We start from the raw sequence: 16018 nt of genomic DNA on the forward strand, positions 1-16018 counted from the left end.
ACACAGTGCAAGGCAGCCCCTGACCTCTGCTCCCGGGAGCCAGTCCGGCTGGCAGGGTTTGGAGGGAGCCTTCAGACTAGGTGACATCTAAGGACCAGGCACACAGGCCAATCAGGAACTGATCTCATTAGACAAACCGAGTCGCAGCTTCTCGGTAACAAACGCCTGGCCCCTTCCTTCGTGCTCGTGAAAGCCCCGGACCCTCTCTGTTGCTTCAAACCCAACCGAAGGTGGGGTCATCCCTCAGCCAGTCACCTTGCAAGCCAGGAACCAATCTTAGACTTTAAAGGAGCCCGGTGACCACACGAAAGGAAATGGAGCTCAAGGAACCCACACTCAAGGTCTAATACGCACTTTACCAAAATAAAATCCCAGAAGGAATTCCGAGAAAACACGGAGCTACATTTGTACTAGAATACTCACCGGGTGGGGAGTGCAAAATCCCCCCCACCCCCCGGCCTGTCAGGGCGCAGGGCCCGGCCTGACTCCCTGTGTTCACCAGCCATGACCTTACTCCAATGGCTGGGCCCTGGCAGGGCGAGCACCCAGGAAGGCCCGTTTTCTGGGATGATGCTAACATCCTGTACCTTTGTGTCAGCTCTGCCTCAAACTTCAACCCTCTTACAGTTCGTGCCTGTGGATTTTACCTCAACGGTAAAGCAAACCGAGCAGGCACGGGACTTCCTGCTACACACGCAGGCTTGGAGGAAGCGTGCCGGTGCCCGCGGCTGAAGAACGAACGGAGGGAGGCGGCGGGCGGGACGGCCAGTCCGGGGAGGCCGGTGCTGAGATCTGAAAAGGCCTGCAGCACAACACGGTGGGGGGGGGGACTACGAACTCGGAGCTGTAACCGGATCTTTAAACAGTCCCTCCGTCTTTCCCACAAACCACAGCGCGGGGTGAGCGAAGTTACAACATCGACGGTCTCGGTCGCCGGCTCCCCTGCGGCAGACGAGAACGAGTCTCGGACGCGGAGAATCGTGCTCGGGCTCTGGGGCAGCGACCCCCTCCCCCCGCGGCTGGCTGCGCAATTACCACCACCACCAACCCGTGAAAGGGGAGTGAAGGATGAGGACACCGGACTTGCTAAATAGGTATTGTTTATTAAGGCTTGTATTCTCCAGAGGAAAAGTTATCCGATGTTGTCCGTGACTCCACACAGGCAGGAACAGTTCAGAGAAAGTGACACGTTCTAAATACAAGTCTAAATAATACAGCTTAAACTTTAACTCAGAGGGTCTTTTGGAGTAAATAGTTTTCGGAAGGTATCTGCTCTCTAAACAGGAAGATCCCCTACGGTGGGCGCGTGCAGACTGCGTGCCGGAGCGACAGGTGTGAGCACCATGGTCATGCTTGACTCGGACTCCAGGTGGCAGCCAGTTCAAGGTCCCTCGGTCCACAGAACAGGACAGCAAATTCAGTTTCTAAAAGGGTTTTTTTTGTTGTCTGCTTTTTTTTTTTTTTTTTTTACCCATTCAACGGGAAAGAGAAAGCAGACGCGCACGGTGAAACTGACGCCCGCGGCATCGCCCGCCGCTCCGTCTGCACCAGCGGACCGGACGTGTAAAGCTCAGCATCGTGGGCGGGAAACTCAGAAGGGCGTCGGGTTGTCGGGGGACGAGGGGGGCAGGTGGGGCGACACACACAGCTCGAACGGCCGCCCGCGGAGCCCGGCCCTCCGCGTGCCGCCGCTCCCACCCCGCCGGGCGGAGCAGCGCGAGGGACACGGCGGCCACGGCGCCTGAGACCGTTCGAGGGTGGATGGCGCTCCGCGCGACGGGGCACGTTCACCACATCTGGAAAACTAAAACGTATCTTTTTGTCTAGTAGAAAAATCAAACGGATTAGCGTTTTAGACAGATAACAGGTAATAAAAACAGCAAACCGCTCAAATGAGGTGATAGTTAACTTGTTGATTTCAACATTTTGAAAAGAAGTATTTTAACAGAAGACAGTAAACGCCAAAACCACTCACGGTTTCTTGTGTCTGCTGTAAAGCAACAAAGGGGTGAGAAATGAGTTCCACGTAAACATGTTAAAGGACACTGACTAGAAAAGAAAGAACATAATTTCTGCATAAAACCCCAAAAAAACTAAAAAACCACCTTTCAGATGTATGAGGGCTTTCTGTTTGGTTTGCTTTTGAAGGATACTTATATCTCACATTAGGTCTGGTTGATAGGCTGACAGAAAACATACTCCTTTATTAGTGAGTTCTAGAATACGATAATCCATAGAAAAAGTACAAACGAACGCAGATCCATCTGGGCAAAAATGAAAGACAATGAGCGAAAGGTGCGACGAGTCGGGCCCCGCACGAGACAACAGCACCAAGCACACGTTCTCTTCAACTTTTTCAGTCCGACGTTAGAACACAGAAGAAACTGGTTCATCCTTATTGTTTGTTTCGATTCTGCCGTTCCTGTAGATAGAAAAAGGAGAAGAGTTGAACACACGGAGTGAACACGCCATGCACACTCCCTCCAAAGTGAGGTCCCCCGGGCCGCGCTGCGGGCTGCGGCCCCCATCTGGGCCTGCACCCCCCGCGGGGACCAGCCAGGCCACGCCAGCGGGCGCCCCGGGCCTCTGATAACTATGCCCAGCCCTCGGCGTCCACCTGCTCCACGCAAGTCCTCTCTGGCCGGGGCTCTTTCCTACCACACCCAGAACCATCTTTCCCAGAGCACGTCTGACGAGCCCGTGACGCATCCCAGTCTCTCCCCACGTCCGCCCGGCTGGCTTCTCATCAATAGGGGCAGAAACCACATTGGTCCTTCCTCACAGTGCTGCAACTAAACTCCACTGGAGACACACAAACAGCGGTCTAAGGAAGAAGCACACTGCTGAAAGTTCTGGTAGGTTCCACACGTCTCTCAAGCTCCCTGGAGGAACAGCATAATGCCGTGAGTGCCCCGAGTCTGCCTGTAGGCACGTATCCCACGGACCAACTCGACACTCTCTCTTCCCAACCCCACTGGCCAACTCAGGTTTGGGACCCCAGACCCTTAAAAACGGCAACCGGTTACGGGCAGAAATTTACCCCTAGCCTCGTCACAACTCCCAGAACCTGGCGAGTCAGGAAGCGTATCTAAGATAAACCACAGCCACACAAAGCCTGCTGCCAGGCTGAAATCCACCAAGGAGCTTAAGCTTCATGACCAGTGATCTCTGCTCCATCCCTGCAAATTCAGCAATTCGGCATTTTACTCTACGCCTAAAAGAGTTACAATACAGGGTCTCAGGAACTGGAAATAAATAACACGCCCCTCTCCTTGCCCTACAAACCAAAGAAGGACCAATGCGTTTCCAAGTTTTACAAACCGTGATGGTTGCGCCATCGCAGCGCCTAACTCTGCTAACGTCACCATCGGCTGCAGGCCTTTCAGCTAAAAATGCTCCGGGACGCTTGCCATTCACAGACGGGTGACGCGTCTGTCGGTACAGGACCGCACGCCCAACCATCGTCAACTGACGGTATCAAACAGCAGGAAAAAAACCTCAGCATGAACTCTCTGAGACAAGCCAGCTTCGCAGAGTGTGCTTCACCGTCCTTGTTCCCACCCTGGGCCAGTTCACGGCCACGGGCCCCGTTCCGCTGCAGCACAGGCAGACTCGCTTCAGCAGGCCGGAACTGCTCAGGCTCCGGGAGGTTCTCGGTGGCCGAAGGGGAACGCACCACGTCGGAGGCCCAACTCGCGGCTCGCACCCTGGGTTCTAGATGCTCGCTTCCGGTTAGGGGGGGCCTGCGTTCCACACCCACTCTGCCCCCACCTCCTCTTTGCCACCCGGAGGGAGAGTTCAAGGTCCCCAAACCTGTAAGGCACTGGGTTTTCAGGAGAAAAAGAAGCCACGGCCTCCAGACCAGAGCTTCCCGGGCGAGGAGGGCGGTGCCCTGGGGGGTCAGGCAGGGCCCGTAGCCCCCCGCGGCCCCAGCAGCCTCGCCGGCCTACCCCAGTCCACGGGGCGTTATTTCTAAGTGTCCTGGGAGAATTTCTGCACCATGGCCCCAGGGCTCGTGTTCCCTAAGAACCACAAAGCTGTGTGGTCACGTCCACTTACGCGCCCCCCCCCCACCCCCCCCCACCCCCCCCCCCACCCGGGTGGCCGTGCCCGGACAAGCCCAGACGCTGCTGGCCTTGCCCGAGGCCACGGGGACCTGGCGGTCGCCGGGCCCCAGCCAGCGAGCACGAGGCCTCGGCTCCAGCTCGGGGCCCCGGCCCGCCCGGAGCTCGAGAAGGTCAGACTCACCTTGCGCACCTCCTCCTCCTCCTCCTGACGCTTCTCGTAGTGAGAAAAGTCGTCAAAGATGGAGGTCGTGTGCTTGTAGGAAGCGATGATTCTCAGCACTTGCTTTGCTTTCTCTAAGGGCACCTCCTGGGTGTCACGGGAGTTGGTGACCGGCTTGTTGTCGTTATTCTCCAGCCTGATGTGCCGCAGCTGGTTGTTGGGCACGTCCTTGACGAAAATCCATTTCACGTCAAACTTGCCTTTCCACTTGTCCTGAGACCAGACCCCCGCGCTGGTGCCGTAGTCCACGGGCGACTTCATCTCGGCCACCCCGCAGAAGTGCCCGCTCCCGTTGACGCTGAAGAGCAGGTACACGGGCCCCTTGCTGCCGGCGGCGCGGAAGGCACCGTCCAGACGCTTGTTGCCGTGCTCCGTGCTGCACCAGATGGAGTACTTGATGGAGCGGTGGATGTCGTCCTCCGAGTAGCTCTTTATGATGAACACGCGGCCGCTCTTAAGATTCCAATCAAACTCTTTAGGGTTATAGCTGTGGGCCGCTTTCAGTTTTTCCAGAACGGGGTGGGACTCCACACCGGGGGCAGAATTAGGCTGAGCGTTTCCGGGAGAGTTACCGTCGCCGCCGGCCCCTCCGCTCTGCCCGAACGCCGCATTTCTGTTGCGAGGGGCGACCCAGCGGGTCTGGGGTGGCTGCTGAGGGCTCGGATACTGCGGTTGGGCCAAAGGGGGGGGCTGAGCGGGAAGAGGCTGCACGACCGGCTGGGGCTGCGGGGCAGGCTGGGGGGCCGGTGCCTGCTGCGGGGCCGGAGGCTTGGGCACAGGCCCTTTGTTGTCCCATGTGCCGATGTCCATGTTATGCTTTATAGGTGGCGGGGGCAGGGCTGCCCCAACGACAGGTCCGCTCTTTGCTTTCATTTTCGGCTGTGGCTTTGCCGGCTTGCTGGCGATGGCAGCCCACGAGGTCGGCTTTGAAACCGGCATATTCACGCTTGTCCCACCATTCCCGGAAAGGACACCGGCCATCGCCACGCTGCTAACCACCGACCCCACGGTCTTGACGGCAGAGGTGGTGACGTCCCCAATCTTCAGGCCCACCATGCCCTGCTCCAGGCTGTTCATGCCGGGGGCCTTGTTGAGGGTATCGCTGTGGAAGCCCGTCTGCCCGTCCACGATCGTGCCACCCAGGGAGCTCGGCGGGTACGTGTAGCTGCTTCCGTAGGCGGAGCTCTGAGCCTGCTGCCCCTGAGACCCGCTCGTCCCCCAGGCGGAGAAGGCAGGGTTTTCGGGGAAGAAATTGAACCTGTGCTGGTAGATGCTGTTCCCCAGGCCCCCGGGCTGGCCGAAGACAGCATCGTGCATGAAGTGGTGGTCTCCGTTACTGAGCTGTCCGTAGGTGGTGAGGTACGGGATCGGAGGGTCCCCTCCAGTGGACCAGGGCGCCTCATTGAGGGAGTAAGGAAATCCGATGGACGGTGGGTAGTAGCTGGACAGGTAAGGATCCGCCATGGAGGGGTAACTGTTACTCTGGGAAAACAAGCGGGGACGGGTTAGACTGCTCTCGGGACGCGACTCGGAGACTTCCTGCCTCGGTCCAGGCGGGCTGCACGGCACCGTCATCCCCCCACAGGAACCGAGGCCACCCAGTTTGAGAACACAGCAAGGGCTGAGAGCAGCCAGGTGGTCACCTGCAGCGTGCTGGGTCCGCGTGACGCAACCGGGCCCAGCGGCCCCGGCACCGGCCGCCAGCAGTCCACCTGCAGCCGCTCCTGCACCCTCAAGCAGCACACTGTTCACGCGGGAGGGAACCAGAGTGAGGAGCAGCGACGCCGCGGACCCCACACACGGGACAGCACCGCCGGCACGGCGGGAGGGGAGAACAGCCGCGGGAAGGCCAAGACGGCTTTCGGGGAGCTCGGGGCGACAGGGCGGCTTGCCCGGCAGCCTGGTTTCAAGCCCCCGATCGCTCAACGCTCCCGTGGGTCCCCGCGGGTCCCGGCTCACGGGCAACACCCTTTTCCGCTGGACCCACGGGCTCCTCCCACCCCCTCTATCAAGGGCCCCTTCAGAGGCCCCTCCCACACGCCTTTCCTGCCAGCCCACCCCCACTTCCGAGTCCAAAGGGGCCTCGTCATCTCACATCCCCACCACGGCCCAGGCGTGGCCTTGGCTCTCACCGCGCGTCAGGCAGCACGGAGGCCTCGGCCGGCTCCTTGGCCAAGACTCCGTGTCCTGCCTGCTCTCTGAGCTGGAGAAGCCTTCACATCGGGCTCCAACTTCACCTGGGATTCCTTACTGAGAGGACACCCATGCGTCGGCTGGAGCCCCAGAGAGGGCTTTTTGAGCGGCTGGACTGCCCTCAAGGCAGCAGAGACTCACCTCCGGAATCTCAGGAAATCTGCCCAGGGTGTGGATTCAGACCTGAGGTCAGCCATTCTGGCAAGGCGTCTCCTTGGGGAGAGACTCAGCGGGCTTCTGGCCACAGCTGGGGCCCCCTGGCCATGCCACTGGCAGGTGACGTAGATGGCTTCCTGGCAGGTGTGGGTGGTAGGAGGAGTGGAGGGGTGCAGGGTAGGGGTGCAGGCTTCCCGCCCAGGGCAGCTGGTTTAAGGAGTGGCAAAGCCATAAAGGAAAACAAGGGTGGAGGCAGCAGCAAGCTTTCCAGCCCATGCCACCATTTTCTGACCGCTTAGTGGCCCCCGTCCTCTCCCCTACCCTCCTCTACAAACAACCAGAAAGTTCTACAAGGCGAGCATTGGCCAGAGACCTCCTCCTCCAGCCCTGCACCGACTCTCACGTGAGAACACCGCTGTCCTGGCCAGCACAGTCCCGGGGACCCACAGAGGCGGGGAGCCGGGCTGAGGCCGCCAGGGAGGGAGAGCCAGAATGCCAAACAAGCATTTGCACTCTGCCACCGTGAGCAGGCGTGGGACTCTCCAGACCCCGCTCCCCCAGAGGACCCTCTGGAGAACAGGCCGGTCCCTCAGCAGTCCCAGCCCAACACGTGACGTCGGTCACCCAGCCTCCTGGCTGTCCGTCTCCACTGCCACCTCCTGCTGCCCCATCCCGTCGAGGATTCGCAGGACCTCAGGCATCGCCGCTCCTGCCTGCTGGCCGCTCCATTTGATAGCAGACAACGGCAGAATCACTTTGTAAAAGGCAAGGACTTTCCCAGTAATAAGAATCGTGGAGATGCTCAGGGGGTGAAAAACAGACAACGAACCGGCCCCATCATCGATGTCCCATAAGCCGCGGCACAGCTGGAGCTACCTTCCCTAGAAAGGACGTCAGTGACTCCGGCCCCTTTCTTGTAACCTCCTCTGTCTGCCTGCATCCAACCTGGGCCCTCAAAGACGCTCTCCAGGGGGCCGGTCAGGAGGGAGAGCAAATCACCAGGTTCGGGCAGAGGGCGTGCTCTGTGAGGCGAGGGGCAGCCCCAAGAGCTAAGCCTGCCGCCTGACCTCAGCACCCACAGACGGGGCTCACACGGGGCTAGCACCCCACTCGTGACTCACAGGTAAGCCTCGCCCGTAGCAGGACGTAACTGAGGACACAAACCATCATGCGTTGTGTTCTCCGTTCAACGGCCCTCCAAGTTCATCTAAAGTCCTGCTGTGGACGGGACAGAACTGGCGTTCCGGGTCCTGACCACGCCGTGCACAGGCGCTTCTCGGCGGCTTCCAGCCGGGACCGTCCCAGGAACAGGAAGCCAGCCAGCCGGCACCCCTGAACCCTCCTGGCTCACGGGAGTGCCTCCCGGCAGGAGGGCGTCTGGGAGAGAAGTGGTGGCCCTGAGTGGACCTAACCCTCTCCTCCTGGGACCCATCAGTGCAGGCGGGTCACGGTGAGCACGGACGGGAGAGTCACAAAAGCACTACAGATCTTCCTCCAACGCTACGGCTCTCACAGCAAGAGGAATGGAGACTCCTCGCTTCAAGGCCCCAGACGAAGGTGCGTCCTGACAAGCGGCCGCAGGCCCACCAGCAGCCGTCCCCACGCGCACCGGGCCCGGCACTCCCCGGGCTGGACGCCAGCCCTGCCCACGGCCTCCGTCCGTCTGTCCTCACCTCTGTCCTCCCCGCGGTACGACTGGCTCCAGGCCACCTGGCGGGCCGCGTGCGGCAACCTCAGCGCCGTGAGCCCGACTCGGTCTCCACCCCTGTCCTCCCGGCAGCTCTTCGCTGCACCACCGGCCGTCTTGCCTTCAAAGCGCTAAAGCCAAGCAAGTCAGTGTACGAACCTACGTGCAGTCAGTCATTCGTCCCGTGAGAAGACCCGGATGTGTTTACTCTCGCTTGCTGTTCGGACCACACCCCCTCCCTCCCGGGCTGGGCTGTGCTGCATGGGAAGCGGTCCCCGTCAGTCCGTCTGTCCGTAGCACACAGGACCCAAATGCTCTGGCCTTAACTTCCAGCAAAACTGAAATTCTCCTCCTCTCATAGGCGAACTGGACCGCGGCCCCGGCTGGCCGGACCGTGCCCCGCAGCGCGGGCTCCAGACAGATGTGCTGCCGCCGGGACGCTCCTCGGCTCGACCCGCCGCGCCCCGAGGCTGCCAACTGGAGGCCGGTGCCTGGGGGGTGCGGGTGCAGGCGCTGTAGCAGCGGGAACGCGCGCCTGACCCTCCCTCCCCGCAGGCAGCCGCTCGAGGCAGGGGCGTTGCGCGTCCAGGAAAAGGCAGGACCTACAAAAACCTTTTTGAGGCCGGTGCGGGGAAAACCATCCCCCTGACTGACGCTCCCACGTACGAGACTCCGTCTAATTGCAGCCTCTGCTAGAACGCAGGGCCCCAAAACAGGGAGGCGAGGCGGACTCTTCTTCGAGGCAAGCTGAGGCTCCACGAGGAAAGACTGACAAACACCGGACTCCCGGGCGCCTCCTTGTGGCCGAGTCCAAGATCACAGACAGAATGGGCTCTCCAGACAAAACAGACTTCCACCAAGTCTCTGTCTGTGATCCCTGCGTCACTCTCGTTGAAAAACCACAGTAAAACACAATAACGAACCTATTCTAAAATTCAAACTTTTTCACACTTGGTAAAATACAGTCACGTTAAAAAAGAAACTCATCCTGAACGGCTAGAAATTACCCTTAAGTAAATTATGTGGAAGTGGAAAGTATCAACGGCAATCAGGAAGACCGACAAAGGGACCAGAGCTGCAAGGGGCCAGGCAGGTGCACCCGGGGGAAGCCCTGGGGACACAGGCTTGGCTGCATGTGTCTCTGTGCAAGAGGACTGCAGTCCCTCAGCTGGCCGGGTCGCGTGCAAGGACCACGGTTTCTGACGCCGGAGAATTTCTGCCTTTGTGTCCAGCTCGAGGCACGTAGTGTCTTCTTTTAAGGAGGCTGCACACCCAGCACGGAGCCCAACACAGGGCCGGAACCCACAACCCCGAGATCGAGAGTTGGACGCCCAACCGACTGAGCCACCCGGGCGCCCCATGAGGCAGGCCGTTTGAGCAACTTGACCTTAAGAAGTATGTGAAGACCCCGCTGGGCCCCACCAGCCGCACTCCACGACGGCTGGTCTCCACTGAGTGGGTGCCAACACTGAAGCCCACAGCCTTTGGACACGACCACAAGAAACCCGCGCCAGGCCACGGCCTACAAGACCACGTGCTCCTTGCTAACTCCCCCAGTCGCTCGAGCCCGCCAGAACCACCCAGCACAGAGCGAGCCATGAGCCAGCTGGCCCCCAGGCTCTCCACATGAAGTGGCCCACCCAACAGGGCATCAGTTTAGCCTGGCCTTGTGCTGCGGGGTGAAAACCACCCCCAAACCTGACAGAAACCCTGGATGACAGCCGAGCACGATTTTCAAGATGAGCTGGCCTTTTTATAAACAGAAGCACCTCCCGAGGCCAGACTCTTTCTGCAAAGAGCGAGAAGGTACAGATTTCCACCTGACCCCCTAAGGAACCTCTGAGATGGGGCACACCAGGTCCTGGAAACGGAGGTGAGAGCCCACCACACCCTCAACTGCGAAAACACACAGCCCGGCACGTCAAGTGGCTCTGCTCAAAGTGGAAGTCGATCCTCGCGTCAGAGGCATCACAGCTTTCTAGAAGAATAAGCATGAACCGATGACGGTGCTCGGCACTGAAAACGGGAACAGGAAAACTTGCAGGACTTTCTCATAAAGTGAAAACATGCTATCGCACTTAGAACACAACTGAACTGAACACAATTGAGAAATAAACTAGAAAAGTTTGCTTCCACTCCTTTGTGTCTCTGTCAGACGTGCCTGGGCAAACAAGCACGTCTGTTGACGACCGAGTGATCCGGTTCAGTCCGTAGTATCCACACCGCGTGGCCCCCACCCAGAGCCCGTCTGCTCCCCCGCACTCCCCCCCACCCGTCTCCTAAAGCGAACGTGTATTTCGTGTCACAGAGGGGATGCAGGGCTGCTACATCAGGATGCTCCCGGGGCGACCAGGAAGGGACAAATGCACGCCCGAGGGCCCAAAGGCCCTCCCGCGCCCAGGACCCCGGCTCCGTTGTGGGGCGTTACAAGGTGAACTAGCCTGAACAGCATGCTTGTAAACACTTTCCAAATCGTCCCGGTGTTAAAACTTCATAAAACACAAAAACAGAGATAGCCTCGAACTTGCCACTACAGACACCCGTATTAAAAAAAAGCGTCACGGGGCTGACGGCCTCGTCACCATCCTCCCTGCGGTGACGGCCCCAGAGGTACACAGGCAAAGTCCCTTGTGAAATGGCATCCTTCAAATACGTGCCACCTGTCACACGTCCAAAACACCTCAATAAAGAGAAGCACAGTGCTGGCAACTGAAGTGCACTGCTCCCGGCCACTCGAGCCACCGCGGTCCCTCACTCACGTGCGGTCGGGCGGGCCACATGGCGCGCCTCCCGTCTGGGAGCTGGAGGACCGAAACACAGAGCCGTCCTCAGGAGAAGCCTTTGCCAGCAGAGCCCAAACCCAGAGGTGTCATCAATCCCCAGTGGCTTCTGTCTGCAAGGAGGCCACGTGCGTGGTGGCCAGCACGAAGAAAGTAGCAACAAACACAAGGACCAGACGAGCCCCTGCTGTGTGCATGGAAGAGACCATCTCTTCCCCCCCGCCCAGTTAGTCCAGAACCTAGCTCTGCCACAAACTGGCTCCACCACCTGGGCAAACCAGGCCTCTCGGGCCCTTTTCTTCATCCACAAAACAAGAGGACCAGGAAAATTAGGCTCTAAGAGCTCTCCCGTGTTACCTGCATTCTACACTCTAACAGTTGGGCGTTTCTGGAAAATCTGTTCTCAATCAAGAACCTGGATTTACTCTTGGGGCCCCTGGGTGGCTGTCGGTTGAGCGTCCAACCCTTGACTCCAGCTCAGGTCATGACGTCAGTTTCGTGAGCTGAAGCCCCGTGTCAGGCTCTGGGCTAACGGTGCAGAGCCTGTTTGGGACTCTCTCTCTCCCTCTCTCTCTGCCCGTCCCCAGCTCTCACGCATGTGTGCTCTCTCAGAATAAACAAACAAAAAAACGAAAGAGATCACGGATCTACTCTTAAGTACTGTGATTAACCATCTTGCTGAAAAGCACACCAATACCCAGGACAAAGGGCTGTTTTAAGGCTGTCCCTTGCAGCGTCACCCGACCCCTGTCCTCCCAGCTGGCTTCCCCAGGGTGAAACAGCCGTAATTACCCTCCTGACAGAAAATCATCTGCTCTGCTTCTAAGGAAATCCGCCCGAATAACATGAAAGCGCCTGCCTCATAAAAACATATTTCGAGTGAAACAATTCCCCTCACCTTTCTTTGGTCAAAGCCTAAAACACGATACCGCCATAGCATTCAGACCACATAAGGGAAAAATAAAGTACTCATTCAACTTCTTGCCATTACCCCGACAATGCGTCACCGAGGCCAGGGCAGTTCTCTGCCCCACCTGGCCCTGCCCAGAGGAGGGGTGGGTCCTGGGGGGGGGGGGGTGCAAGGGGAGGGGCTCTAGAAAGGGTGTCCTGGGCACCTTGACTGCAGACTGGCTCAGTGCAGTAAGGACAGGGACACCTGGGAGCTCGGTAGGTTGAGCCTCCGACTCTTGATTTCGGCTCAGGTCATGTTCTCCGAATTTGCGGGATGGAGCCCCGGTCGGGCTGACAGTGTGCAGCCTGCTTGGGATTCTCTCCGTCTCTCTCTCAAAAATACACATTTGAAAAAAAGAAGGACGAAGACAGGGAAAAGTTTTAAGTTCTAAGACACTTCAGAAAGGGGCAGACTGGCAAGAAAAGAGACAAACTAATTTCATTCCACCCCAGGGAAGAGGCAAAGCCTGGTTTTATTCCAAAGCGAACACGCGTAGTATGTTTTAAAACTCCAACTAGCCTGAACTCCAACTAGCCCGGTGGTTTCACCCAGTGTAAGTCAGCCCCCAGGAGACGCCATCAAGACACTTCTGCTCGTCATACCGGTATGCGTGTAGGGGGAGGAGGCCAGGAAGGCTGCTCAGCACCCCACGACTCACAGTCCCCCAAACAAAGACCGTTTCCGTCCAAAATGCCCACAGGGCCACGGTGGAGAAACTCTGAAAAACCGAAGGAAAACGGGCAGCTACGACCTGCTGGGCCCTGTACAGGTGCCATGTCGGGGCTTGACGAGCACTGCCTGCCGTCCTCCCAACGACTCCCCAGCCGTCTCCACAGCCAGTCTTCTACAAAAGGACAGTGAGGCACAGAAGAGGCGAGCCACCTGACAAAGTGTCACACGGCAGCGGAGTGAAGATCCGAACCCAAGGCCAAAGTCTGGCTCCGGAGCTGGATTCTTAGATGCTCTCCTGGACCACAGTTCTCCTTGCCCAGAGCTAAAATAACTCCCCGGGAAACCTCAGACAACGACACACGCCTGCACTCCATCCACGGCGGTGCGTCACTGAGCCGTAGGCGCTGAGGACGACAGAAGTCCACCTGCAGACGGCCCCAGCGGGACCTTCCTTCCGGGGCGCACCGCCTTCCCCACGCTCACGCCCCGTGTTTAACTCAAGGCTGGTCTTCTGAGCAGATCCTCAGCATGCTCTCTGTTTCTAGTACTTTACACGGTGCTTCTTCGTTGTTTAGGATGATAAAATCAGAAACGTAGCAGGAAAGTTGCATTACGAGACCCAAAACTAACATAAAAATACAGGTTTAAAAAAAATAAAGAACAAGAAAGCTCACCTGATTTGACTGTCCAGAAAGGTAGGGCTCAAAGTCATTGTCATGGACTGTATCCTTCTGATGCAAAGAACCATTTTGTACTAGAACAAGAAGTTGCAAAATGTTATCTCTGAATTTTAAAAAATTACTTTTAAGCATGGAAATCAAAGACAGTAAAGCCTACGTCCCTCGATTTCTAGAAATTGCTTTTACTTAAGAATGAACACAGTACCCAGCTGACGTTTACACAATTAGGACGGCAAGGCAGAACTTTCAACAATTTCATGTTTTTGGTAAAGATCTGATCATAATTTGGAAGAACTTGACAAAATAACCGAGAGCTTGTAACTGGGCTTCGGGGATGATGGTGTGGCCTGAGCAGACTACGGAGGCAACCACAGCGCTTCGAAGGCCTCACTGCGAGTGGGGGGACGGAGAAGAACCGGGAGCTTCCGGCCCGGGCAGCGGGGCCAGGCTGTAACCGAATGACGCTTCCGAGCTCGTTTTTATCCGGCTCTCCGCTTACTTTCCGCTGTTTCAACGCTCAGCCGAAAAAGGAAAGGAAAGGTAAATAAAGTGCTGGGCCCTTTCCAGTCTTAAAACACGATGAACCATATTTGGTTACACCCGAGTAACACACACTGGTTGAAAAGTCTTCCAAGTAAACACGAAGTGTCACTTACGGGCTCTCACGACAGGGAGTCTTGGGGGGTTACCCTAAGCCCGAACATCACCAGAGACTCCCGAGGCCCGGTTCACTAGGGCTCTAACTAGTGGGGGGCGCAGCTAGCCCCCCAGGGCCCCCGGGGCCGGCCCCGCACACCTGCCTCCCTCCCTTCCCCCATTCAAATCCACCACCATGCAGCGGGGAGGAAGGATGCGATGCCTCCCACCACCCTTTCACTTACTTCTCCTTGAAAAGTCCCCGATCTCCAGCCGCTAAACCTCCCGGTATCGCCACCTAACATCTACCTCCCGGAAGCACACGGAGAAGAAGCGTCCGGCTCCAGACGCCCTTCCGAGACCTTTTCTCCCCCACATGGCCCGCCGCCTCCTCCATCCAGGACCCGCAGCGACCGCGCCAACTCCGCTCACCTTTAGTATCCTGTCCTTTTGTTCTCTGTGTCGCCGCAGGCCGGGTCGTGCGCGCAGACGGGACCCCGGGGGGAGGGAAACACAAAGTTATTCACGAGGACCCCTCCCGGCCGTGGGGCGCGCTCCGGCCCCGAACGGGCCCCGCCGCCCCGGGGCGCCCCCCGGCCGCCCTCCCCCGCGCCCCCGGGCCCCGCTACCTGGGGGTCCACGCTGGTGGCCGACATGCTTCATGAACGGCGCGGCGCGGCGCGGGGCCGGGGCGCCCGCCGGCTCGGGCCTCCCCGCGAGGCCGGGCCTGTCACCCGCGCTCTCGCGGCCCCGGGCCCGCCGCCTCCTCCCCGGGCGCCGGCCGGGCGGCGGCGGCGGCGACTGCTGGGCGCGCGGGCCGCTCGCGGGGCGCGGCGCGGTGAGACGGAGCCCGGACGGGACGCACTGACGAGGCGCCGACTCCAATGGCGGCGGCGGCGGCGGCGGCGGGGACGAGGCTGCGCGACGTCAGCGCGCGCGGGGCAGGCCGGGAGCGCCGACGGGCCGCCACGCGCCGCGCCTGCGCGCCCTCGCCCGGCGGGACGGATGTCGCGCCCGGGTCCCGGTATCGCGCGGCGGGGGGGGGGGCGGGGCGCGCCCGGGAAGTCACGTGGGCGCACCCGGCGGCGCCGCGGGGGGGGGGGGGGGGCGGGCGGGAAGCGGCGGCGGGTCGCCTCCCGGGGGCTGCATCTGTCGGGCCCGGCGCCTGCACCCTGAGCTGCTGGCGCAGGTCGTGGGCCCCAACGCCCCCCGCTCGTGCTTCTCCCCGAGGTCTGAAGAAGCTGAGCCGGCGAGTGCGACCGCCTACCGAAAGCCGCTTACAGCGGGCTGGACCCCCGTCTACCCTGCAGCTCGCTCGCCCCTGGCGCCCCACCAGCGTCCCTCAGAGGGGCAGCCGGGGTGTGAGCTCTGCGGGGCCGTGGGGCTGCACCCCTGGGCTTCCTAAGTTTTGCCGGTGGCAACAGCTGTCCCCGCCCCCACCCCCAGCCCCGTGCTTGGGCCTCCTTGAGGGAGCTGCCTTTCCAGCGCTCCCTTGGGCCTCCAGGGGGCTCCCCAGTGTATCGCCGGTTTGCATGTTAGTCTTGAGCCCGGATTTCACCACAGGGAGGAAAAGCGAGTTCAGCCCCACACCGTTCCCTGGTCCAGAACGTGCAAGGGAGTTTTCTGGTGTCTGTTTACCGCCGCACAGCCCCTTCTTGGCTCCACCTTCCTGAAAGGGGTCCAGTTCTCATTCCACACTCACTCCCACCCCTCCCAATATGGGGTCCCCAGCCTGGACCCCGATCCCTTGCTGGAGAGCCCCTGTGGCCAATTCCCACTGTGGCTTCCAGGTGGGTCTCTGAGCTCCCTTTCCAGCTCTCTTTCCAGTGCACTGGTGGGTAAGATCTTCACAAGCCCCAGATCTGGGCGCTGGTTGTGATGAAGGAGAGAGGCCTGGAATGCCGGCTCAGGCTGGGGAATCACAGGGTCGCTCCCCAAAGCAGGGCCAAGGCAGATGCCAGCAGGCAGGTTAGGC

At 59.5% G+C, this 16018-nt stretch overlaps 1 protein-coding gene across 1 annotated transcript; it reads right to left on the bottom strand.

Moving 5' to 3' along the window:
* Window positions 1–1083: 1083 nt before the first annotated feature.
* Window positions 1084–14951, bottom strand: YTHDF1 (YTH N6-methyladenosine RNA binding protein F1). Its single transcript, XM_058686198.1, has 5 exons — window positions 14673–14951; window positions 14476–14500; window positions 13402–13481; window positions 4249–5769; window positions 1084–2422 (listed from the first exon to the last, which is right to left on the bottom strand). Exons 1-5 carry the CDS (start codon window positions 14697–14699, stop codon window positions 2396–2398), a joined length of 1680 nt encoding a protein of 559 aa, XP_058542181.1. The 5' UTR covers window positions 14700–14951; the 3' UTR covers window positions 1084–2395.
* Between the last annotated feature and the right edge of the window lie 1067 nt (window positions 14952–16018).

Source organism: Neofelis nebulosa, chromosome 9 (genome assembly GCF_028018385.1).
Source record: "Neofelis nebulosa isolate mNeoNeb1 chromosome 9, mNeoNeb1.pri, whole genome shotgun sequence".
Taxonomy (NCBI): domain Eukaryota; kingdom Metazoa; phylum Chordata; class Mammalia; order Carnivora; family Felidae; genus Neofelis; species Neofelis nebulosa.

Excerpts from the sequence above, each read along its gene's own strand:
- YTHDF1 (XM_058686198.1), bottom strand. The coding sequence starts at position 14,699 with ATGTCGGCCACCAGCGTGGACCCCCAG. Across the intron at positions 13,482-14,475 it reads AAAAGGACAGGATACTAAAG|TACAAAATGGTTCTTTGCAT; the intron begins GTGAGCGGAGTT and ends TTCTTGTTCTAG. Across the intron at positions 5,770-13,401 it reads TTTCTGGACAGTCAAATCAG|AGTAACAGTTACCCCTCCAT; the intron begins GTGAGCTTTCTT and ends TTGTTTTCCCAG.